Here is a 26,421-nt window from a genome sequence, read left to right as displayed (position 1 = left end):
TTAATATGCTCCATAGCTGTCGCTGCGTGCAGTGACTGCGAAGGCGGGATAGGCTTCATAGGCTGTGTACGTCGCTAAATCCTGTCCCATAGTCACTGCTTGTTTGAGCTGAGTGGCTGTGACAGTTGCGGCTGCGTTAGCGATGGTGTATCCTGCAAGGGAAAGGAGGGGGGAAAATGCAGGTTAATGAAAAGACGTGAAAAATTCACCATCGCCTGGTACTTTTTGATGGGAAGACTTTGCCATTTGATGGGAATAATGTAGGGAGCAGTGAGTATGTTAATGGGAGTAATCTAATTACATTAAATAGATAATTTTTTTCCTCCATGTAAAGGTAATAAAAAAGCAGGGAAATTAATGCATTTTCTAACCTATTATTTGTTCAATACATTGCTTGAAAAATACCCCTCTCTTTGAATATTTTTTTCCTTAAACTTCAATGATTTCTGAGCTAAAAGAGTATTAGTGGTGCTTTGTGTACATCCCATGCATGATGGGAGAAAATGCAAGAAAAGAAGTATATAGGGGAAATCTGGGATGGTTTCATAGAGAAATTACAGGTCTGATAACCTTTGCAGTCAAAATACATGCAATCCAGGACAGACACATTGGAGGGAAGGGAAACTCTCTCTATGCAATATTGGCAAGAAAATATTTAGTAAATTGGATTTCTTTTCCCCTCAGCATTTTCTAATGGAAAATGCAGTTTCAACACTTCAAAATTTTCCATGGGAAAATACCGTCTTTGCTGATTTAAAATGAGTCACTGGGAAAACAAACATTGCTTGGGGCTGGTTTGTTTGAAAGCAGGGTATAGCAGCTTGTCAACCAGATCACAGTATTTTGTTGTGAAACAATTAAGAAGATTAAGTCCAAATTTAGGAAGAGCAGCTGGGGTACCCATTGACTCTACTCGACTGGGCTCTTCTGCTAGACTGCATCTCCCAGTCCAAAATCTCTGACTGACCAGCTAGGCAATTGAATCAACTCAAGGACAGTCAGAGTAGAGGTTCTCTCAGTGGAGGAAATGGAGATATTAGGCAACACTGGGAGCATATTGCCCCATTAAGGATATTACCTTAGGGAAAAACATGAGAAATTCACTATACTTTGAGTCCTGTGGCCACTCAAAGTATCTTCTTTGCATCAGCAAAGTGCAACATTCCAACTAGGAATTGAGAAATGCATCACTTAAAGCCTATCTGCCATAATCATAAGAGAAATGAGCTGCTAACTCAGCACGGCCTGAGCTGGGCTTCAGCAAGCCCTGACCAGGGACTAGTGTGTGTTGCAAGCAGAAACTTTAATGTATGTCAATTTGTTGAGTTTCCAAGATAAATAAATAAGGGTGGATGAAAGAAAAAGGAGCAATCATAATTAACCAGTAATTGGAGATTGGATTCAACAAATAGCCCATTTGGTTTCCACGCTGCGGAAGCCTACACAAACCCAGACAAATTGATTTTTTCTGTGACTTTTGCAGACTCCTGTGGCAGGAAGACAGATTTTTTTTTTTAAATTTTTTTAAATCCATCCTTGAGACACTCCAAACAACTCAGTAGTACTGACTAATGCATTCCTCATGTGCAGTTTGGTATGCGTTGCTCCCACTATATCAGAATAACTGTTGTGCTGGAAAGCACAATAAATATAATGCCTGCAAGCTGGAGTCCTGCTCCCAGCCTGTGTTTTCCATGACTTCCCAAGCTATTTTGGGCAGTTGCAAGAGCTACTGAGTATGAATTCTCTAACTCAAAAAAACCTTTCCAGTGGGGGTGTGAGAGCTGGGATCAGATCCTTACTGTCATGGTTACATGATTTCTTTGGTGGATGAAATAAAAAATGTTAGTTCACAAGGAGCTGAGAGTACTGGGGGAGGACGAATGGCCTGTGAATCAATCACTTGTGAACTTTTGCAGTGAGGAAGATCTACTCCATCCTGAGTGATATCAGCCAGCCTGCATCCAACAGGTCCAGGGAGGGGATTCATCCCAGATGTGGCACTGGGGTTCTGGATCCTGCATCCAGAGTGCAGGGGAGATGTGTACCTGGGATGCAGCCCCCAGTGCTGAGTGATCCCCATCGTTGGATGCTGCCTCAACTTGCCTGGACTCAGCCCCACGCAACCTGCTGTAACTGTGGCATTGAGCCCACTGTAAGCAGGGCCAGACCAAAGACTTCCTCACCCTGGTGCCTCCAACCTGAGCTGCTCTATGGTATGTACACTGTAACCTGAGTAGTCCTGATATAGACTTAAATTACTATACTATTACTATATAGGCAATAAAGACATCATATATATGAATCAGGGGAGAGGCATGTGGGGAAGTACAGCCAGGTCTGTCCTCAGTGGCCAGAAATGGGTTCATTCTTGATATTCACAAGGAAGCAGCAGGAAAAATAATATTTGAGGAGACCTTTTGTCATAGGTTTCTGTGTAGCTGCTTTTTGTGCAGTAACATGAGGAGGGAGCTGCAGTGCTACCCTGTTAGCAGTTCCTGAAACATCCCCTGGCTCTGAGATGGACCCACCTCCAGCCTCACGGGCCAATCTGGCACCTCTGTCATCAGTATTTAAGAAGGGAAATCTGCAGCAGAAGAGGAAGTGGAAGAGTGGTACAAGATGGAGGTGACCATGTGGACCCCACATTTGGAGAAGGAGGAAGGAAGGAGAAGCACCAGACCAGAGAACCCTCTGGAACCTGTGGTGAGAATGCAGGCTGTGCCCCAGCACCAATGGAGGGCAATGGCAGGACTGACAGTTGCACACAGCTCTGGGAGGACCCTGTGCCAGGGGAAGTGATTGGGAATGAGGACCCCACGCCAGAGGGAGTGACTGTGCCCAGACGGGCAGGAGACTCTGTGAGGAGGTGGCCATGGCACAGACTCTGCTGGAGTGCCTGCAGGCTACAGAGACCCACACAGGAGCTGGAGCCCTTGGGATGAGCTGCCAGTGCAGGGCTGCCTGGTATGTGAGGCACCCTGTGGTGGGGCAGGGGAAGGCTAGTCAGGATTCCTCCTGCCCTGAGGTGAGACAAGCTGCAGGAGCTATCGGTGAAGGGTTGATGGTACAGCCCATTTCCTGCCCTCAGCACCACTCACCACTCAGATGAGGAAGAGACAAAGACACTGGGTTCAAGTGCTGGAGCCTAGGAGGGTGGGAGGGGTGAGCAGGTGGTGATCTTAAAGGGCTGTTTTTTACCCTTCATCATTGCCCTACTCTGTACTGCTCTCAGTTGGGTATGTTTTCCGTTTGTTATGGTTTTGATTGGTGGTGGATTAAGTTAAGTTTCATTTTCTTCCCCAAGTTGAGTAGTCCTGTCTGTTCTGCCTGGGACTGTAGCAGTGAGTGAGCCCTTCCTGTCCTTAGGGAGTTCCAAAAGCCCTGGTTACTTTTCTCTTCTCCATTCTGCTGGGAGAGGTAGGAGTAAGTGAGTGGCTGTTCATAGCTCTTTGTTCCTGCCTGGGCCAAAACCATGACACCTTTTTTGGACAGCCCTCTGGGTACCTGGAAAAGCTGGTGCTGCAGGAGACACTTCTGCTCCCTCTGTGGGAATCCCCAGCGTCTGAAGGGTGTATTCTGCTGCGTAGTTTTTGGCTTCATCAATATAGGCACTGAGCTTGGGTGGTGTGAAGGGATGTCTGTGAGGACAGCAAAATGTTAGCTTAGGGGTTTTTTTCCTCTATGACTTCCCTGCAAGATGTTTTAATCTGCTTATAGATCCACGTATCAAATAGAAATATTGTTTTACTGTGTTATATTGTTTAACAGAAGTACTCTCCTCACAGCAGTCTGGCTTCTTTGCCGAATTTATCATCCTGGCTTCTCATTTTGGACACAACATCCTTTCAGAGCACGTTGTGTGTTTTCAGTCCAAGAGAAAGTCTGCTGCAGTTTGGGGCTTTCTTTAAAATACACAGTATTTTAGGTCAGTATATTAGGTCAGAAATGTTTAGAATCATATTTGGAGCCTTATTATCAGCTTGTTCCTTCAAGCTGCTTTTTTTTTTTTTCCTCACAGGAACTATCATGTGCTTGATTTTTGTACCAAAAAAAAAAAGCACCCTTTTGCCTGATTATTTCTGACTTTCTGTAACCTTTGCACCACCAGAGAGAGAGCATTAGGCACAGCAGACATCACTATTAGTCTATTTTGGTTTGTGGTTGTTTTTCTCCCCAGTATATATTTTAAAACCCCAGAGTAAATAGAGACCTGTGCAACTGCATTTTGAGGAGAGATGCTAGACAAAATTCCAGTAAAAAACCCTGAAACCGAGAAAACCCTTAAATAGTTACATACATGGTGGGGTTCTGGCTGGCGAGGGCAGGGATGGTGATTTTGTATAGGAAGAGCTGTCTTTGGTCTTGGCCAATTGCAGAGTGGAGCTGATAAACAGGCTGGCCCCAGTTGTTTTTCTGACAGATTTCTTCTAAGATCTAGAAGGAGGAAAAGAGATTTTTGCTTGGGTTAGCTGCTCCACAGTAGCCTTCCTGCCTGTCTCCAGCCCCTGCATTGGTCATCTTCCTTCCCTTCAAAGGATTTTCTGGGATGTTGTGGCAGTTTCCTCAAGGCTTATATAGTATATAATAGGTACAAAATTATTCATATATAATACATATAAAATAAAAGGCAGACAGGATGCTACATTCACCCTGAAGTATAAAAGTCATCTAAATATTCTATACTTTAAAAATCTGTTTAATTCCTGAAGTTAATCATTACCCATTAAACGGGACATGTTTGTCCTTTTGTTGGCTAGCTGCTCTATTCTGTTATCCGTGTGGTTTTCTTTCAATTCTCCCCTAAAACTTTTTCTATGCTCTTCTATGTGGCAGTGCTAAAACACTAGAGTTGCATTCATCTTCACTGCTATATTGCCTCCATGGCTGTGGTGTGTGAAAAGTCCAAATAATCTTAAAAAAAAAGAGAAAAATTCAGTTTCCATCCAAGTAATTGTATAATTATACAGCCTTCAACAAGCCATTTCTGCTTCTAGCTTGAGAGAGAAATTGAACCATTTTGACCGCAGCCTTAGCACAGCTTATTCCATAGTAATTGGGATTTGTTGTCTGTAAACTCTCTGGCTTTGGCTTTGTATTTCTTTTTTTTAACCCACTGCATAAGTACTGTCCCAAAGTACTGAGCACAGCGTAGTGTTCTTGTGCCTCCCTGGAAGTGATGCTCGGACCGCTTTTTTTTTTTTCAAGTAGCTCTACCAGACCTGACACTTGAGAAGGTGCTGGGTCTTGGAGATTTCTGATGCTGACTGTGCTGCCAGCTGGGTCAGACCAGAGACCCCCCCCGATGCCTTCAACCTGTGTCTTTCTATGATCTACCTTATTTAAAAGTTATACTTTGTTTTATTTAAAATTAAATTGTAAATTTTAAATGTCGGTGCTGCTTTTAATTTTGTAATCATAGCTCTAACTAAAGTTTAGCACTTTGGAGTGCAAAAGAACTAGTTGGTTTTATACTGTTACATCAATATTTAAATAAGACAGATGTATTTATTGACGCTGAGCATCGCAGCTAGGTAGCAGGAATGCAATCCATCATTCAAAGATGCTGTTGAAACCCGCTCAGTGCAGTGGATGATTGACAGATATTAATGAGGCTATCCTTTACTAGGCTGTTCTGAAGTAAGATGTAGCTGTTTAAGACCTGCTGTTGTGAAATAATAGCAGTGGGGGGATTAGCGACCTCAGCTGCTGGGAAAATGTGCCCCCAGACCCTAGTGTTGCAAGTGCCTGGTGCTGTTACTGCACTGTTTGAAATACACACAGTGGGAGGTGGGCATGGATGAGAAGAAGAAAAAAGGAATTTCACCTGCCCTCAGGCAGTGCAGCAACACTGAGGCTATTTCATCCCTCTTATATGCTGATAAAATAGAGTAAGGGACTGTGAAATTTTGCAAAGGGTAGGGGGGAAACCACTGTCCTTTTTTTTTTTTTCTTTTGACAAAAAAAGGGTGTTTTCATGGAATCTGGCAAAACAGAAGCTGTGGCAATTGAAGTTTTAATATGTAAAAATATGCTTCAAAATTCAGGGTGAAGTTAGTTTTTCATGTTCCTTTGGATGATGTAAGGGGAAAGGAGTTACTGTAAGAGCTGGACCCTCAGACCCTGTGAATTTGTCCTGGGTTTGTTCTAGCCATCATTCATCCATCTGGGTCCCGGTCCTGCATGCATAACCACATCAAAAGTCTCCTTGAGCAACCAGGATTTCTGTGCTGGGCTGGATTGAGTCAACACTTTTTTCCCCATTTAAAACAGATTTTAAAACTTATGTTATTTTTCTATATATGCACATTTGTCCCTTGGTGAAGCCCCAAGCAATGCACTCTGTTTATCAAACCCATCTTGGGTGAGAACTTCTTTACTGTCAGTGCTTTTATGGAGCAACAGCCATAGCTGGATTTCATCTTACACTCATGAGTGTTTGTGAAAACTCTCCTCTGAGGGAGAGTGGTGCCATTCCCCAGCGATGCAGGTGGGTATTGCAAGACACAAGTAGTGGTTTTTTTTCTTTTTTCACATCTACTGAGGTACAAGAATGGATTTAGCTATCAGTCTCCATGCAGGTCCAGTCAGGAGATTGTCTTCCCAAAAGAATTTTGGGCAAAGACAACAACTGGTTGGGATGTTGACTCTTTTGCACATGTACCTGAGGAGCAAGTTTGATCCCTTGGGGCTTTAGCGTGATGTGGTTCATTGGCGTCAGCTCCATTCCTGGCAAGAGGTCGTAGAGTTTATCCTCTCCCCTCTTTTCTCCTTTGAGCTGGTATCCACGCCCCAGGCCCGTGTACGCCAGGTAGCCGCGACCTCCCAGTCCTCTAACTCCCGCAGCCCCTACAGGTACATTCATGTAAATTTCTAGGAATGTAAGAAGGCATTAAACTGAATCAAATCAGCGGAAAAATTACCCTGATTCTTGCTGAAATGGAAAAGTTAGCCCCATTCCCTGGGTTTAGGAAGACCATGGGCAGGAGCTACCCTGGAGTGAGCCAGGCTCAAGATTGACAACTTTTCTTTTTGGGCTTGTATGCATAGACAGGTGAGGTTTTTCAGGGAGAGCTCTGCTTCTTTGACACAGTTTCCATCTCCTTTGGTCAGCTTTGATTTTGTGACACCTTTCTACCCAGATTTGTAGTTGAAAGGCAAAGAGAGGACTGCTGATAGCAGTTGCTACCCACCACTCTAACTTCACTTTTTTAAAAAAATCAGAGTTTATACAATCCCTTGAACTAAAATCCCTTTTTTTGTCCCAAATTACTTTTCTGTTTTTCCTCAGGAAGCCCTACTTGGGAGTCTTGGGAGACTGTAAGGCAAGAGAGGGTTGCTGGATTATCACATCTCCACCTTTTCCAATGCAACCTTCATAGAACCTTGTTTCACCTGTCTGGGCAAAAAGATGGCAGACAGTGAGGGAAATTCCTATTCCCCTGTCTCCTTCTTTGGGAAGGGGAAAAAATTGGTTCAACACTGTCCTTTCCAGTCCTATCAGGGTACTACACAGGGTCCCAGCCTGGTGTGGAACTTGGCCACAGGCTTGGGGACACAAGCTGACTGCTGCAGGTGTCATCTTTGGAAGGAAGATCAAATGGGTATATATATATATATATAATTTTTTTTTGCTACTCTCCAAGCAATCTTCTGCACTTACCAAACGATACCTGCAATGATGTGTAATTTGGGAGTACCTGAGCATGCAGATTTGATTTGGTCCAAGATGTGGTCACCCAAGATCAAAGGCAGAGCCCCAGTAGCTTTCAGAGATATTCTGTTTTCACAGACTGTTTGTTATTAGGTTAATGATCTTCCAGAAAAGGAGTCTGTGTCCCAGAGCACATCGTTAATGGCTTGCTTTATTTCACTGCTGGTTCCCTATTTTGCACCAGGACAATCTGACCTCCTTGGGAAACTCCATGGCTTTGGGTCAGAAAACACCAAGATGGGTAAAACTTTCTCTCTGACCTTCAAGCAAAGAGCAAACACAGCAGAGAGCTGTTCTGGTGGCTGAGGGAGTTGGCTCTGAAGGGGAGGAAGAAAAATTATTTTATTTGGTCTTCCTTGCTGGGGCAAAACTGGAAGGATTCATGGTTTATTTATGCTGGACCAAAGGCAATCCGGAAGCTCTTTCAGCCTTGCCCTGGGAAAATGATTATTTTTCTCATGCCTTGCTTAGTTTGCTGGAAGTTTGCTACATCTTTGGGAATGGCAGAGCCTAAAAACTGTGTTTTCCGTCCCTCTCTGAAAGCAGTCCAGCATCCAGGGCAAAGCTAATGCCCTCAACACGAGTCTAAAGAGCAGTCATCCAAGGCCCAGCAAAAATACTTTGCTAGAACTGAATGTGGGCGTAATAGGAGTTACCTCGGATGGATGGAGGCCGGACGATGCTCCTGTTGCTGAGCCCCTTAGTGACAGGGAAGTGGAGGTTGGGGATAGCTGTGTAGGCTTGGGGTGCGTAGAAAACTGGGGCACCTAGGTAGGCAGTAGCTGGGTCATATACGTGTCCAAAGGCATAGGTATATTCTCCTTGCAGTGTGGTACCTCTGCCACCTGTGCCCCGGGTGTATCTGACGTAGCTGTCTTTGTCCACAGGTTTTGCCAATGTCACCTCAATTGGGGACCCATCAAGCATCTTCATACCAGGATGGTGGGGAGAGAGCAGGGGAGAAAAACAAGCATAAGTCTCCAAAATGCATGGGGATTATCGTGCTTAGGGAGGTAGTTTCCCCACATGGTTTGCTAATGGGACAAGAATATGTAGAAACTTCCTCCTAAATGCCCAAATCTTCCTGCCATGGGTGGAAGAAAGCATGGGCTGGGTGAGATCTTAGTGGCCTGAGAGTACTCACCCCTGACTCCAGCCTAGAGAGGCTTCTTAACTGAATTAGCACATTTGTAAAGCCTTCAAAAGGCTTTACTTTCCCCGCAAAGCAGCATGTAAGTCAATGAGACTATATGTGCTCCTATGGAGAAGAACAATAGCAGTAAAAATAGGAGAGGGATTAACACCTTTTTGGGAACAGCTCTTGCATTACAGTAGCTTGAATTACATGCAGCATACAGAAGCTCCTTGCAAATCCACATCTGAACTTGGAGCAGATGTTTTGGGTTGACCTTGTTTGTCCCAGTTTGCCATTCACACGCTGCCCCGTGAACAGTTTTTGTGGAAGACGTGGAACAAGGATGTGAGTGTGAGCCAGGAGAATCTATAACCTCTCATTTGCTAGTCCTTATTTCTGCTTTGCTCTGCTTTTTAAAATTTTCTTGGCAGCGAAGTACAGTTGGAGTTGGGCAAACACTTAGCACAAATGCAAGGAGCAAGAAGTCAAAATAAAGACTTTGTGTACATCAGAGCTGCTGAAAAATGAATTCAAGAATAGAAAACCATCCTGTAGAGAGAAAACAGGGCTAACACCTTCAGAGTGTTTTTTTTGTAGCTTAATAAACCAGGCAGCTTTGTCTCAGCTGTGTGAAATATACTGCACATAAACCCCATGAATTAGCATTTACGGCAGCTTTACCTTCCCATTCAAGGCCTTCATAGCTTCCACTGCGTGTTCTCTTTTATTAAAGTGCACGAAGGCGTAGTCTCTAATTTTCTTAACTCTTTCTACTGCACCTGCATAAAATATTGGAATATTAGTTGGAAATGGGTATTTGTTGGAAAACACATCTGAAAGAGTAGCTATGTTGAGTTATGAGACCTTGGAGTGTGAAGGCAGACCAAGAGTAAAAGAACAAAAGGACAATATCTTTGTACCTCACAGGAAAGTAAAAATTATAGTGCTTGAAGGCAAACTAGAAACACCAGTGAGCTTCCCGTTAAACTGGAGTGGGTTTCTCCATTTGGGAACATTTAGGTGTCCAAAATGCTCTTGTGTCTCCCTTCTGTGACAGACCACCAAGACTGGATGTCAGAGCAGGAAATTCAACAGTCCAAGATGTGGTGAGCCACAGGTAATGTCACCATGCTACTCCATGGTTTCATATGTGCATTCTACATGTTACTTGAAGGCAGCTTCAGGAAAGCTGATACTTCTGATATAAAACAAAGAAGCTCTTAACCACCAACTTGAGATGTTCAGAAAGAATGAGCACCCAGTTGTGCCCAGGACAGAGAAACCCTAAACATGGGAATGGGCTGGCCCGAGTGGGGCAGCAAGTCTGTCATTCAGTACCAGCCTTTCCTGTATGAGTGGGGCATCTGGAAAGAGTCCAGCACAGGGCCATCAAGATGATCAGGGAACTGGAGCATCTTCCTTGTGGGGAAAGGCTGTGGGAACTGGGGCTGTTTAGAGAAGAGGAGACTGAGGAAGAATCTCATTAATATTTACAAATATCTAACTGGTATATGTCAGGAGGTTGGGACATCCTTTTTTTCTGTTGTATCTAGCAACAGGACAAGGGGTAATGGGATGAAGCTGGAACACAAAAAGTTCCATTTAAATGTAAGAAAAAACTATTTTACTGTGAGGGTGAGGGAGCCCTGGCACAGGCTGCCCAGAGAGGGTGTGGAGTCTGCTTCTCAAGAGATCTTCAAAACCTGTCTGAACACATTCCTGTGTAACCTGATCTAGGTGGACCTGCTTCTGCAGAGGGGTAGGACTAAATGATCTCTAAAGGTCCCTTCCAACCCCTACCATTTTATGATTCTACAATTCTCTGCTCCCTGTGATGAGGCCTCAGGTAGCAAAGGATCCCCATATCCAGGGATGCCCTGACTCTCCTGGACATTGCCCAAATCAGCCTGTTGCAGCTGCAGTGTTGGCCCCTGTTGGACTGGAGACTCTCACTCAACTACCTCCAGCCTGAATATTTTTTATGCCTCTGTGATTACACAAATTAATTCAAATGTAAATGACTGCTTGTTCTTCTCTTCCATGTCCACCCTCTACAGCTTTCCCTTTCTTTTGTCAGCTGCTCTGCTGCTGGGAACTTGTCAGCACTGAAGTATACAACACTAAGTTTGCCTCCAAAATAACCATACCATTCCTATTACCTGCAGTCAGAAGCTTTAGACATCTGTTTTTTTATCTCTAATTGTTCATCATCCCTGCTTCTGTGGGTTGGGAAGCACATCATCAACCAACCCAGACATTGAAACTATAACACCCCTAAACATATCCTTTGGAAGTATAGCAAAGGAATATTGAATGACTCTTCTTTTGGCTTCTCACCCTTTACAGCTGAGCAGGTGCACAGGGAAATGTCATAATGCTGCAAAATGCACTTACTTAAATAACTGCAGGAGGAAATACCTTTCTCCTGCGACAAAAGCCTGTCTCAGCCTCTAACCTGAGCAAACTACACTTATTCAAAATGACACTGGAACAGTGTCTTTTTCATGTCATAGAATCATAGAATGGTAGGGATTGGAAGGAAACTTTAGAGATCATCTAGTCCAACCCCCCTGCAGAAGCAGGGTCACCTAGATTAGGTCTCATAGGAACATGTCCAGGTGGGTCTTGAAGACCTCCAAGGAAGGAGACTCCACAACCCCTCTGGGCAGCCTGTGCCAGGGCTCCCTCATCCTCACAGTGAAATAGTTTTTTCTTATGTTTAAACGGAACTTTTTTTGTTCCAACTTCATCCCATTACCCCTTGTCCTGTTGCTAGCTACTATAGAAATGATATTTATTTACAAATTTACAGAATAATGTGAGGGATTTTGTCTGAAAATGACAGAATTCAGAATTTAGATAGATTAGACAAAAGCCATTTTGCCATAGAGGAAGAATGCTGAAATCACCTAGCTGTTTCACTAACTCTCTCTTTCTAAAAAAGACTAAAATGAGCCAAAAGAATTTCTATGTGTAGTGGTTTTGCTTGGGCCAGGTTTTTGGTAGTGAGGGGGCTACAGGCCTGGCTTCTTTAAACAAAGATCTGTCCGAAGCTTTCCCCTGTAGCTCACAGTACTAAATGCCAATGTATTCTAAGATGGACCCCACAGCTGACCAAGGCCTGGCCAGTGACTAAAGTAAAACCTCTGTGATTATTATTGATTTTTTATTTTTTATTGAGAAGGGGAAGAAGTTGCTGCACAGTTGCTAAACTGCAGCAGCAGCAGCCAGGAGTGAGAATGTGAAAACATCTCCACAGACACAAAGGTCAGTGGAGAAGAAGGGGGAGGAAGGTGCTTAGGCCCTGAAAGAAAGACTCCCCTGTGGCCTGTGGTGCAGCCCATGGAGAGGCAGCTGTGACCTTGCAGTCCATGGAAGCTACCAGGGAGCAGAGATCCACTCATAGCCTGTGGAGGACTCCCCTCTGGAGCAGGTGGATGCATGAAGGAGGCTGTGACTCTGTGGGAAGCCCACAGTGTAGCAAGTTCCTGGCAGAATCTGGGAGCTCATGGGAAGAGAGGAGCCTACACCAGAGCAGGTTTGCTGTCAGGACTTGTGATCCTGTGAGGGACTCAGGCTGGAGCAGTTGGTACCTGAAGGACTGTTCTCCTGGTGGATGACCCATGTTGGGGCAGGGTGTGAGGAGCTGTACCCATGGGAGGCCCCATGCTGGAGCACTTAGTAAAGAACTGTAGCCCATGGGAAGTATCTGCATTGTAGAAGCTCATGAGGGACTGTCTCCCCTGGGAGGCATCCCGCAGTGTAGCACTGGGAAGTGTGAGGAGGCCTCCCCCTGAGAAGAAGCTGTGGCAAAGTCCATCTGTAATGAACTGACCACAACCTCTATCCTTTGTGCAGCTGGGGGGAAGGAAGGAGAGTTCTGGAGGAGGTGTGGGGGGAGGTGTTTTAAGGTTCAGTTTTATTTCTCGTCTCCCTGTTCTGATTGTTCATAAATAAATAAAACCCTTTTGTCCCCAAGTTGAGTCTGTTTTGCCCATGACACTAATTACTGAGTGATCGCCCTGTCCTTAACTCACAAACTTCTCGTTATATTTCTCTCCCCCCTGTCCAGTTTAGGAGGGGGAGTGATATTACGACTTGGTGGGCATGTGGCACCCAGTAAGCTCTAAAACACCGCACTATGACTCAGGCATCCCCATGCATAATTTTGGATCTCTTTCAGTTGCAAATAATCCTAAAAAAAATAATTAGTATTATTACCTGGAAATTATGCAACCCTTAATAGAATGATTTGATATGTGTGTTGGGTGAGAGCCTTCAGCCTGATGATAATTTTTGCAGGATGATAAACATTTTGTAGTAGAAAACCAATTATTGTTATCTCTTCATTTGGTATTTTATGAATGGAGAAATATTTCCGTTTGCAGCAGCAGCACTTGCTTAGAGCTATCATGTCAATGGGCTCCTACCTGGTTTGATGTTGTTGAACTCTTTTTCTATAGTCTCTTCAGTGGTTGAAAGCATGAGGTTCCTCACATAGAGAATTTTTACTGATGACATAGTGTCTTCGTCCACCTCCACTTCTGGTTCTGCCCAGTCAACAGCAATAGGGTGTCCCCACAACTGGATCCTTCCTTTAAAGGAATTGGCATGGTCAGTGTCAGAAAGGCTTTAGTTCCTCTCATTTCTGATCAGAGATTATTTCATGTGCAATATGAAGAACAGAATAGGCCAGTTCTACAAACAGGACCAAAATAATCCCTTCTAGCTCAAAGCACAGCTGTTTCATTAACTCCTTTCAAAAAGCAGATGGTCACACCTTGTGCACGGCTCCCACTAATACCTGAGATAACTGCAGAAGTGCAGCATCTAGAATTAAAGAAGTATGATTCACTAACATCCCTGTTCTGTGGAGTGCTCTCCAAAGGGAGGTATTTTAGCAAACTTGTAAAATTCCCTCCTGTCTGGAAAAATTTAATTCCCTAGATAATAGGGAATCAGAATAATAGGGATCCAGAAGTGCCAGTTGGACAAAACAAGACAGTGAAAGCAAGGATGTTTCTATATGCAAGTATTTGAGGTCATATGGTTCCTGTTGGATGAAGTTGCAGAATTAGTAATAGAAAGGAGGGACACAAGAAGTAGAAGCATAAAGCAAGGCACATCAGGAGGAGAAACCCATGGGCTTTGTATATACTAAATCTATTTCTCTGCCTCTGCTGAGGCAGAGAAATAGAAGAGCAATTAAAAAGACAGGTAAAGGTGATGTTGTCACGATGTTATCACACTGACATCCGTAATCATTTGCATTGAGTAACACTAATCTGTTAGTAATTGTTAGTCCATACATGTTTAATTTGTAATTAAAATGAACTGCCACAGCCTTTTCTCAAAGCTGTGGGAATTACAGTGATGAGTCACAGGACACTAGATAAGGCAGAGGGACCTTTATGTCATGATGGTTTCACCTCTTGCCTTCTCCAGACAATGAGATTTCTTTCCTCCTCTTTTTCTCCCCTGTCTCTTCTATCTTCTACACATCTTCCAGTGAGATTTTCCTCCCTTTTCTCTTCAGGAGCAGCTGAAGTCTGGCCACCCACTACTATCCAGAGCCCCACATTTCACGTGCCCTATCTGTGTCTCCATTTTTCTCCAGCAATTTTAATTGGCCCAATAGCTAGTTCTTTGGATGCACACATTCACATTCATCTAGTACCTCAGCCGAAGGCACATTCATTTCTGGTTTGAAACATTTTTCCAAGTTCTTCCCATATGTTTGCAACATCAGAAGACTCTGGCTTCTGCTCAGGCCTTTGAAGTTCTCAAAAATCTTTACTGACATGTCCCTAAATTGGAAATCACTAGCACATGACACATGTCTGTTGAGGACAATGTGCTCATTCCATCTGTCTCACTGTCTGCTCAGGATTTCAAGTGGTCTGCTCCCTCAAGGCTGCCATTGGCAGCTGTAGTTGTGTCAGCTTCTTCCTTCATTCTCAATATAGAAACCATGCAAAAGTTGTGCTGAAGCACAGACCAACTGAATATGCTCCCACAGCCAGGGAGATGCTAAACTAATGTAGAATAAAAGGAAAAACAGTGTGAGATATCCCACAATAACTGTGTTCAATGCTCAAAAATCATGCTCATTTTTTTAACAATAAGTAAAAGGATTACTTGGGATGCTTCATGGGCTGTCATATAAAAAGACTGAAAGAATTAAGCCAGGCTTGATGAAACAGCACAGGAGCTGCTAAGCTTAAGAAAGCATGAGAAAACTGGCAAAATCACTGTAAATGCACCTAATGTTAAGTGACTCCTTCATCTAACAATTGCCAAACCTCTCTCTGATTCACAATGGTCTTTGCATGTCCGTCAACACTAAATTGCATGGACTTGATCTTTATATATTTTTAAAAATCCTGTGGGAATTCCTCATTTGATGTTTTCTCCCCACACAGAAAATATCAATTTTCAGAAATGAAGAGCATGGATAATGACCACGGTGCCATGTCAGGATCTGTAGTGAATCATCTATCCTACACTCCAGGGGGTGACCATCAGCCAGCCATGTTGTACTGGGCTCCCATCTTACTCTGAGTGTCTTTAACAGCCAAAAGGAGAAAACCCAGAAGTGTTTGCTTCCTTGCGTACCTGGATGCTCTGGAGAATTCACTCTCATTGCAACACAATGTGTACATAGGTGACGCCTGAGATGAAGCCATCCCTACCTCCTTCACCATCTATACTAACCTGGGAGCAATTTTCTCCTGGCCATGGCTGCTGCCCGATGGCTTTCATATTCCACAAAAGCAAAACCCCGGTTTTTGGTTTTATCAGCTGCACTAGGGTACACAATGACATCCACAACTCCATCCGTGACTTTCTTCATCTCTCCTAAAATTTCCTCCCTCTTCTTTGTTTTGGGGATCCCTCCCACAAACAGACGGCAGTTGTCCACACTGGCACAGACTCCGAGGAGACGCCCGTTCCTGAGTGTAAACAACATCGATGGTTTGTCAGGAGTTGGGATCAGTTCTCAAAGAGAGCAAAAATTAAAATGCCACCCACTCTGTCCCAAAATACAAGGTCAAACACAAGGCCTCCCACTTCTGTGGTGTATGTTGTTTGGGATATTCAAAAGGTCTCCCTCAGTGCAAAGCTAGTATGAAGGCTGCCACTCAACTAAATTTGACATTAAAGTAAGGCAGCACAGTTGTAATGAAAGATTTGAGATCAAGTTGAAACCAAAGCCAAATTTTGCTTTTGCTTCCTGGGAGTCTCCCTTTTGTTATTTACAAAAACAGCTGCTACAGCAGGCAACTGTAATTACCACTCATGGTCACAGCAGTGACTCTTGTGTTGCCACCAGTATAACACAGGATTCATTGTGTTCATCAGTGAATTTTAACTTTCAAGTTATCACTGAGCCTGACAAGTGAGGTTTTGGGGAAAGAAAATGTCATGGAGAGACACCATTTTGGAGATACTGATGCCAACTGTTGTGTTGACCGCAAAATTAAAATTTCATTACATGCACTTTGCTCACCTCTTTGTGGCCCAAGTACCTCTTACAGGTCCTGAGAAGTCAAAAACTTCTTTAGAGGAATTTTTGGAACAGGGAAGTAAGTAGAGGAGGTGAAGGATACAGCCTGCTCTTTAAGACCTTCCAACCTCTGATACAAATCACATTTCCAAGCCCTCCCTGTGTGCTTTATGACCTGCTCACCCTTAGAGTTGCTAGAAGAGCAATCCACAACCCAATTTTTTTTATCCAAACCAAAAATTAATGTCACAACATTGCCAGCATGGTTTATCTCTGAAGTCTTCTAAGCAAAGACATCTACTTGTTCCACTTTGAACAGGAAAAAACATTAAGTGTGGTTGAAATCAAAACAAAACATATGGATGGGCCCATACGTTGTTGATTTCTGGGTGTTTTAATCCCAATTTTTAGTCAGACACAGGAAGGCTTTTTCTGTTCCTATGTATTAGGAAATGTTACTGTTTCGTCAATTGGTTTCCATCTATTTCACTATTTTTTGCGCTTGCTCTGTCTCCCAGAACATATCTGCAGTATAGGTCATGAGAAAGACTGTAAATAGGAACAAATCAACAAAAAACACCCCACAGGGCAAGATGAAATAAAAAGCAATGGTTAGGTGAAAGCTAATTTGATCCAAAGAAAAATATCTTTTCCAATGTCCTGGACTTTTTTTTTTCTTTTTTTGATAAGGAAAAATGGAAAAGATTTTGGCTGTTGAGTCTTTCATACTACCTCCGTGCTATAGCATAAAGCAAGGACTGCACAGGGAGACAAGAGGTGATTTCCTCTTAAAGCTTGGGCGTCTTAACAACCTTCTTCTGGGCTGCAAGGAAAAAATGCTTGACATAACAAAATAGATTAATATATATGATTTGAAGTCAATGTGAACATGTTTGCCGTGCTTACCTAATTTCATAATTATTGAGTTGCTTTATTGCATTTTTCGCCTCCTGTTTATTTGAGAAGGTCACAAAGGCATAGCCCCTGTTGTTGCCATTAAAGTCCATCATCATTCTCATTTCATAGATTTTACCAATCTACAAACAGAAAGAAAAAGGTCTGTCAGCAAGGTGGGAGGCATTAAATCAAGATGCTTCCTTGACTATGTCAGGTCAAAGCTCCACCAGTAGTCTGGGCCAAATCATCTCCAGTTCAGCCTTGAAATGCAGCTTTGATCATCGCTGGCCTCAGCAAAAGTTCTATGTACCTGCTATTAAAGTCTTACTTTTTCACACAGTGGTATAAGTTCATCTTCAAAGAGGTCTCGGGGCAGTTTCCCAATAAAGATCTCACACCCTCTCTCCGGTGGAGGGCCATCCCACCCAGGTGGAGGGCCTCCGTATTTCCTCTGCCCATTTTCCTGCCACAGGCAAAAAGAAAAGAACACTTTAGATAGAGATTTTAAATGGAGATATGACCAACCACTTCCCAGAGAAGGACATTTTAGACATGCTCTGTTACCAGTGAGATGGAGGCAGACACTCTCTTTCCCTTCAAGGAGCAACTCTTTACAGACTCATCAGAGATAACTTAGTGTGCATTGGCCATCCCACAGCCATATCTGTACTGAAAGGCTTTGATAACCTTGTTACTATGCTGGTGATGTACTGGAGAAGGGTCTGATTTGTACCAGCTGAGCTTTGCTAAGAAACATGCATCAGTGTATACTCTGCAACTCAATTGCTACTTCAAATGTCCAAGATGGAGACAGTCAAATATCTCCTTTGAAAATTAAGGTCTTCTTGGCTATGGGAGGTCAAATCTCTGTGGACTGTGTGTTGGTTGTGAACTGCCCAATATAACACTTGCAAAACTTAGGATTTGTAATGATTCTTCATCCAATCATAAACATTTATTATCAATTATATTGCCTCTTATTTTAGTGATTGATGGAGCTTCTTACTCTGCAAACCAAAGAGAAGGACAATGTTTGACAGCAGAAGGACTTTCCACAACCAGAAGGCATCTGGACCTCAGAAAGTGAGGGGAAAAATAGGGGGAAAATGGGGATGAAGTAGAAATTTGGAAAGACATGGACAGAGTGAAAGAGGCTGATCAGAGAGCCCAAGCCGTCATTGACAGTAGGTGATGCTAGAGCTGCTCAGCATCCTTGACAAAAGATGTTTGTGCCAGTAGTTTGGCTCAGTGAAGAGGCAGCAGTGCTTGGCACAAGGCATATTCAGGATCTGGGCCTCGAGATAGGCCTGAAGAAATGGTACACTCCGAGACCAGTGAATGCCTGTACAGGTTATTTAAGCAGAACATCTAAAACACATAAGCAAACAGCAATCTTTGCAGGAAAATAAGAACACACAAACCCTTTCAATTTTCCTGAGCCTCTACCAGGCCCTGAACTATCTATGCTTATTTCTGTTTTGCAAATGTTTCCAGCATTGTGATAGGGTCATGGGGATATCTGAATTTATGAATGAATTCTTAGAGCAAAATTTAACAGGAAAACCATGATATTTCAGGCTGTTTTTCTGCCCCCAGTTTGGCTGAACTGAGCACATTGCTTGTGTGGGATTTTTCCAGCACTTAAGCCATTTGTGAGCTGACAAAAAAATGATGGTTGTGTTTTGTGCTGTTACAATCATCTGCAGTCTTCACTGGCGTGTCAGCTGGATAAATGCTGAGCTCGTCAATAATGGTCTGAAAATGGTCAGAGGAGTCTTACCATTCCACTGTAAGGCAAATGTGAGACAATCAAGCAGTTTGGGGTTGGTTTTTTTTTTTCATTTTATCAGTGTCTGTGGGAGCTGGTGTGCAAGCAAGCATAGCAAGAAATAAATTCCTCCCTCAATCTGCAGTGGCTTCAGTGGTTTGAGTAAGCCCCTATGTTGCCTCTACAGCAGTGCACACAGCCTGGGGAATAAGCAGGAGGAACTGGAGATGTGGGTGCGGATGCAGGGCTACAACCTCATTGCAGTCACAGAGACGTGGTGGGACAGCTGCCATGACTGGAACACAGCCATGGAGGGTTATGTATTGTTCAGGAAAGACAGACTGACAAGGGGAGGAGGTAGAGTTGCTCTCAGTGTGAGGGAATAATAAAGTGTGCATTAAGCTCTGCCTGAGTGGGGATTAGGGGCGGGTTGAATGCTTGTGGGTGAAAATTAAGGGGCAGAATAAGGTAGGTGATGCTGTTGTAGGAGCTTGCTACAGGACATCTGATTACGAGGAAGAAGTGGACGAGGCCTTCTACAAACAGTTGAGAGCTGCCTCACAGTCACAATCCCTGGTCCTCATGGGGTACATCAACCACCCTGATATTTGCTGGCAAAGCCACTCAGCCAAGCACACACAGTCCAGAAGGTTCCTACAGAATGTTGATGACAACTTCCTGTCACATGTGATTGAGGGAAGGAGGGATGTGCTGCTGGACCTTGTGCTTACAAATAAGGAGGGTCTGGTTGGGAATGTGAAGGTTGGAGGTAACTTTGGCTGCAGTGACCATGAGATGGTGGAGTTCAAGATCCTATGTGAAAGAAGCAGGACACCAAGCAAGATTGCAGCCCGGGATTTCAGGCAAGCCAACTTTGGACTCTTCAAAAGCCTGTTTGGAAGGATCTCATGGGTTAAGATCCTAGATGGTAGAAGTGCCCAAGAGAGCTGGTTGATCTTCAAATGCCACTTCCTTCTCCAGTGTGTCCCTACATGTAGAAAAGCAAAAGGAGGCAGAAGGCCTCCATGAATGAGCAAAGATCTGCTGGGATAACTCAAGGAGAAAGCAGCCATCTATGAGAGGTGAAAACTGAGACCAATTTCTTGGGAGGAGTATAGGAACTTTGCCAGAGCATGCAGGGGTGCAACTAGGAAGGCTAAAGCCCTTCTAGAATTAAACCTGGTCAAGAAAGTAAAGGAAAAGAAGAGGTTTTTCAAGTCCATAAGCAGAAAATAGAGGATTAGGGGGAATGTGGGCCCACTGGTCAACACAGAGTGTGCCCTGGTGCAGAGGGTGCAGAGAAGGCCGAAGTACTGAATGCCTTCTTTGCTTCAGCCTTTGTAGCCAAGGCTGGCCCTCGGGAAGCCCAGTCCAGCAAGGATAGTAGGAGAGTCTAACCACAACAAAGGACTTGCCCTTGGTGGATAAGGAAGAGGTTAGAGACTTGTTGGCCAAGCTTAAGGCTCATAACTCAATGAGTCCTGATAAGATGCATCCTAGAGTGCTGAAGGAGCTGGCTGATGTGATTGCTAAGCCTCTCTCCATCATTTCTGAACAATCATGGAGGACAGGTGAGGTGCCTGAGGACTGGAGAAAGGCCAATGTCACGCCAGTCTTCAAAAAGGGCAAGAAGGATGACCCAGGAAAGTACAGGCCAGTCAGCCTCACCTCCATCCCTGGAAAGGTGATGGAACAACTCATCCTCAATGTCATCACTAAACATATGAAGAAAAAGGTGGTTATCAGGGGGAGTCAACATGGCTTCACCAAGGGGAAATCCTGTTTGACCAACGTGATAGCCTTCTATGAGTGCCTAACTGGCTGGCTAGTTGAGGGGAGAGCAGTGGATGTCATCTTCCTTGATTTCAGCAAGGCTTTTGACACTGTCTCCCATAACATCCTCATCAGAAAGCTCAGGCAGTGTGGCTTGGATGAGTGGACAGTGAGGTGGATCGAGAGCTGGCTGAATGACAGAGCCCAGAGGGTGCTGATCAATGGCACAGAATCGAGTTGGAGGCCTGTGGCCAGTGGAGTTCCACAGGGATAGGTTCTGGGGCCAGTCTTGTTCAACATCTTCATCAACGACCTGGATGAGGGGACAGAGTGTACCCTCAGCAAGTTGGCTGATGACACCAAACTGGGAGGACTGGCTGATTCCGCAGAAGACTGTGCTGCCATTCAGCGGGATCTCGACCGGCTTGAGAGTTGGGCAGAGAGGAACCTCATGAAGTTCAACAAGGACAAGTGCAGAATCCTGCATCTGTGAAGGAACAACCCCGTTCACCAGTACAGACTAGGGTTGACCTTGGCCATGAGGGCACATTGAAGCTTGTGTTCAGTTTATTATCAACCAAGACTCCCAGGTCTCTCTCTGCAGAGCTGCTCTCCAGCAGGTTATGAGAAAAACAGAAGAATGAGCAAGGAGCACTTCATGTGTACAGATTCACTGCCCAAGCCTCTGATGCCATGCATCACATCAGGATGAAGCCAGACACTGTGCACAAAAGGATGTGACTGTGAGTTCCTACCTGGATCAGATTATATCCTGTTCGCTGAATTAACGCACGGAGGGCGGCTTCTTTCTGTGTGCCAGTCAATCCATCCCCGGATTTGTGATTTGATTCCATTGTGAGTGATTATCAGCAAAAAATCAGGTTAATTAGGGGTGCTCACTGCAATCAAATTTAAGATAAATTAAGTAAATTAATATGACTAGGTAGAAAAGTCCACCCTCCTGAGATAATTAACAAGATAGTTCTTCTTATATAACTTATTTTGAGATAAAACAGATCAAGACACCGCAGACTGTGGAAAACACAAAAATATCTCCCTCATATTACATGAAAATATATAGCATTTAACCTTCCAGTCAGATACTGGACAGCACGCCAGTGAGGTGCAGAGGGATGTTGTAACATATTGATGCACTGTCTTAAAAGGGAAATATATCAGATGCCTAACCCTGTGCTGAGTATGTGACAAAAAGTCCTTCATGCCGTTGTAGCCCATTGATGCTGGGAAGGAAACCTTGTACAAGCCATGTCTGGCACATCATGAGAAATTAAACCTAAGTCCAAATTTAACCTATTTTTAAAAATCAAGAACATGGGAGAACTTCAGATCTATATCTAAATTCAAGTCTGGAACCATGTAGGTTTCAGATGATTTGATTCCTAGATGTAGGTTTAGGTCATATCTAATGAAAGATTTATTTTTTATTTTTTTGGTTTTTTAAGTTTTGAGTTTGGGTTGAAAATGCCATAAAGCTGAAATATGAATCTGAATTGTGTTACAGACTGGCAAAGGGCATTTATAAGATGGAATCCCTACCTATAATTTCAATCTGCCCCATTTTTCCTGTGTGCTGAGATTTGAGCTTGTGCAAAACCCATATGTATGAAGCAGGCAGAGGAGCAGTCTACTGGTGCAACATTGAGCTTGAGGAGTTGTGACGATGGGCTAATGCTGAACGACAGCAAGAACAAGAACAGTTGCCTCCTCGAGTCCTTGTAGCCAGGACATGTGCTGTGGGCTGGTAGGACCAAGAACTTAATTGTAACAAATTGCTAAATTGTGTAATCCAAAATGATCATTGTCACCTTAAATTGCTTTCAGTTGTACAAAAGTGGAGGCAAGAGAGGCAATGATAATGCCTAGGCTTACTTGGAGACAGGGCCAAAAGCAGCTGGGTGATTGTAGTGGGGATGAGGAGGATAGAGTACCCCAGGACTCCCCATGGTCAGGGATGGGGAAGGTTGTGGGATGGTGTTGGGGATGTTGGGTGAAGGAGAAGGGAAATTCAGAGGAGCAGAGGTGAGGTGAGGTGACAGAAAGGTGGAAGGAGGATGGATTGCTGTGGCTGTGCCCTGAGCTAATGACAAACTTTGGGAAGAGTTTTGCACTACATGAACAATGCTCCTGTACAGCAGGTCTTTTGATGAACATAAGCACTGCATGTAAAGAAATGCAGGCAAAGAAGAGCAACAAATCCAGGTACAGCATATTTTCTGAGAATGCCACAATGCTATGGAACTAACATAAAAAGCCGTTTCCAGTAACTGTCTATTTAACATCAAAATCTTTTATTAACACATGCCACTCTTGGTGTTCATTGAGGGAAGAGCTAAGGTTTGAAGCTGGCCACTTTGCCTTTTGACATTACTCTATGCTCCTATATGCTTGTATCCTGGAAGATTTAAACAGGTGCCTAGATTTAAAGAGATGGATTATGCCCAGTGCCAAAACCTGAGCAAAAACTGATCTACCACACTGAGCTTCAGAGACCATGACTTAAATACTTAGAGAAATCTCTGTAATGCCAGATTTTGGAGCTCTTTGTTTTTGGGGTTCTGATTTATTTTCTGATTTATTTTTTTACCATGCTTCCAGGTTCTCCAGTGTTTTAATTACTAGCAACGCAGAGGGGCTGGGAGATGACTGTCTGATGCAATAGCTCTGTCCTGTCTCTAGTTCAAAAATGAGTATTTTCTGCAGCAACTTCAGCCCAATTATTGTTTTCTTTTGCCCTTGCTGATGATGACAGCAAAACCTCCACTGTAGTTTCTGCACCTTCCCACTCCTCCAGACCTTGGGTTCAGCATGGCACGTGGCAAGGTTAGCACACTGCTGTGCAAAAACAAGTCAGGGTTAAGAGGGGAAAAGTGGTAGTTGAAAAACACCCAGTTAAAATTCAAATTGGTTTTGCATTCTCCCCTGCTGGTCAGAGATACTCTATATGCACCCTATAAAGGAAAACTCTGGTGTATTGCAAATTTTGACCCTTCTATCTTGCTTTTGCTGCATTCTGGTTTCATCAGGTGTTTGAATGATCAAATTGCAGTACTTGGGGCAAATTTGCACAGTACTTCATGAGTTTCTGTTGGGCCTGATATCTGGACTTGGGCCCATCGTCAGGGTTGGGACAGAAGCAGGGCAAAAAGGGATAGCTGTGCTGTGAAGCTATCTCTCTGTCAGGTATATCTGAGCTGCAGCAACCCACTTCGTGGCAGGGAGGCTGCTTGGGGTGGAGGAGCATGGGAGCACCCCACAAGTACATCGTCCTGGGCCAGCAGCAACTCCTCTCTGTGCTGGGAAAGCAGCTGGACTGCTGCCAGGCAAAGCTCAGAGGCTGTCCCAAGTGGCTAAGGTTTCCAGGCTGTCCCCAGCCGTGACCTAAATTCAGGAGCAGTGTAAGAGCCTTTACTTACTCTCTTGCAAATTGCACTACTTCACACTGCACTTCTCTACAGGCTGAGTGTCTCTGGGGCTGCTGCTTTGAATGTATTTGTATGCAGAGCATTAAATATCATATGTCTCTACATCTCTGAGGAGGAGTAATTTCCAGTAACATCTCAGCCCAGGTGATGGTTTCATGTTGAGCAGTGAGTACAAGCCACCATGCTGAGAGATGGATGGGAACAGAGCATCTCCTCGGGTGATGCATTTACAGTGGGAGTAATACTCGTCTTTGGCTTCTGCCTTATCTAATAAGACCAGATGAACTGTTCTGGGCTCTTCTGGTAAGGCATCCTGCAAACTTTTTAGTCTCTAGACTAGCATGTCTAGACATTGGCATGCTCCAGGATATGCCCAAGCAATCCATTAGGAAGAAGGGAGCAAGAGAGTTCAAGGTTGTACAAGGTATTAGTCACTGCCGCTGCAAAATCCAGTGTTGGACACTTCCACACATTCTTTTACAAGTGTCAGAAAAATCAGTTGCTGTGCCCCTGGGGCATGTGTTAAGGATGATCTAGCCTCAATCTGTGCTCAGTGCTTCCACATGCTGCTGTCTTTGAACAAAGCCTGACTGGGGCCCAGGAAACAGCTTGTTCCTATGCGAGCAGTGGAGGATCCCCATCACTGGGGAAGCCTTGATCTGCCTGGACCACAGCCCTCAGCAGCCTACTGCAGCTCTGCAATTGATCCTGCTGGAAGCAGGGTCTGGCTTGAGACCCTCACCCTAGGTACCTCCAGCCAGACTTACTCTTCAAGTCTCCACTCTTGATTCAAGAGAGATGTTGGAGGTTGGGGCTGGAAGATGCTGCACACTCAGGGCTTGGATGTGCACACAAATGTCCTAGTGCACTACCTTGACCTTGTTTTGTAGTGCCAGTCTTAAAAATTAGGTCTCTCCTGCTCATTACCCTACCAAAGTCATTCACAGCTAATTTATAAGCCATCTTGCTAAAGAGCTTTCCTCAGTCAGTTGGTTTTCCCTGGGATGGAAACAAAAGTCATATCTCTTTTTTAAGATATATAAATTCCACCCCTATAAATCCCAAGTTCAGTAAAATAGGCTTTCCAGTCCCCAATTTACCAAGCATCCCTTCCCTCTTACCTTCTCTCCTACCACCCTTGACCCGAGGATGTCTGCTTGGACAGCGTGTCTTCCCACTTCTACCATCTAAGGGTCCATATCCATCAATGCATCCAGATTATTTCCAGGATACAAGTTGCAGTGGTATGTTTTGTTTCTGAAACTGGTTGGATTTCAGCACTTGCCCCTTATTGCAGGTGTCAGCCTCAGTCCTCCTAGCAGTGCAGGTGTGCTGAGCTATTTCTTTTAGTGTTAAGGATAAGGGAGGATACCTGCTGTCATGGGACCTGGGGAAACATGATTACTTTCTCTCCTTTGTTCCCTGGGCCATTAATCAATCAGCAAATCCACTCTCTCAGTGGGAAAACTCCCCTTCCATGGCTGCTGTTGGAAAGTGTCAATGACTGCAGCAAATTAAGCTAGCATTTGTAGCATAGTTTACAAAAAAACCAACCGACCAACCACACTTAATAGAAATATTTGTTCTGCAATTCAGTCATTTTCAGGAGTTTGTCCCTTAGATGGCTTGCTGTTAATAGTGAGAATTTTGAAGAGGAGTGGGGGAAGTTGCACTTTATTCAGGTATTTATATTGAAATTAGGACCTTCAGAGGTGCAAACTGCCCAGGTCCATTACCTACTTCATCCGACTTTGACCAAGATTTTAATAACACTACCAAGTTATCATGGTCATAGAATTAAGAACCCTGTGCCATTAGAAAAGTGCTGCTTTTATCTTAAATTAGAGCATTGCTTTGATTTTTCCTCTCTTAATTGAATACTTGTTTATTTTAGGTTTCTATTAAAACACTAAAACACCAAGACGAGAAAAAAAAACTTTTATGCCTAGCAAACCCTATATCGACACAAAACAAACTTCTTATAATACTGCTTCACCTCTCCATGACTACTTTCACACATGGTTTCTTACCAGCTACTGCAGACAGGTCCTACAGCTTTACTCCAGCCAGCCAGGAGCAAGATGAATCCAAATTTTACCCCAAAGCTGTGAACTTTACTTCATTTTTTGGTTGTTTGCTTGGGAAAGGAGGAATCGGTTTCCTCATTCAAGGGGTGTCTCCTAT

At 43.9% G+C, this 26,421-nt stretch overlaps 1 protein-coding gene across 2 annotated transcripts; it reads right to left on the bottom strand.

Annotated features, from left to right (window-relative positions):
• Positions 1-21,648, bottom strand: A1CF (APOBEC1 complementation factor). 2 transcript variants are annotated; one of them, XM_010205162.2, is made up of 11 exons: positions 21,550-21,648; positions 17,582-17,716; positions 17,263-17,393; positions 15,564-15,802; positions 13,280-13,444; positions 9,531-9,628; positions 8,371-8,641; positions 6,665-6,873; positions 4,301-4,437; positions 3,508-3,641; positions 1-152 (listed from the first exon to the last, which is right to left on the bottom strand). In XM_010205162.2, exons 1-11 carry the CDS (start codon positions 21,646-21,648, stop codon positions 1-3), a joined length of 1,770 nt encoding a protein of 589 aa, XP_010203464.1. The 2 variants fall into 2 exon arrangements, with proteins under 2 accessions (XP_010203464.1, XP_010203465.1); XM_010205163.2 differs by having other exon boundaries at positions 6,665-6,849.
• Between the last annotated feature and the right edge of the window lie 4,773 nt (positions 21,649-26,421).

Source organism: Colius striatus, chromosome 8 (genome assembly GCF_028858725.1).
Source record: "Colius striatus isolate bColStr4 chromosome 8, bColStr4.1.hap1, whole genome shotgun sequence".
In the NCBI taxonomy this organism is placed as follows: domain Eukaryota; kingdom Metazoa; phylum Chordata; class Aves; order Coliiformes; family Coliidae; genus Colius; species Colius striatus.
The sequence above is the reverse complement of the archived record's forward strand: the minus strand, read 5'-3'. Positions and strand labels throughout refer to the sequence as shown.

Bases quoted from the DNA above. Each gene is read 5' to 3' on its own strand.
- A1CF (XM_010205162.2), bottom strand. From the start codon at position 21,648: ATGGAATCAAATCACAAATCCGGGGATGGATTGACTGGCACACAGAAA. The intron at 17,717-21,549 runs GTAGGAACTCAC...TGCCTGTGGCAG, and splicing joins CAGGATATAATCTGATCCAG to GAAAATGGGCAGAGGAAATA. The intron at 17,394-17,581 runs GTAAGACTTTAA...TTCTGTTTGTAG, and splicing joins TTATACCACTGTGTGAAAAA to ATTGGTAAAATCTATGAAAT.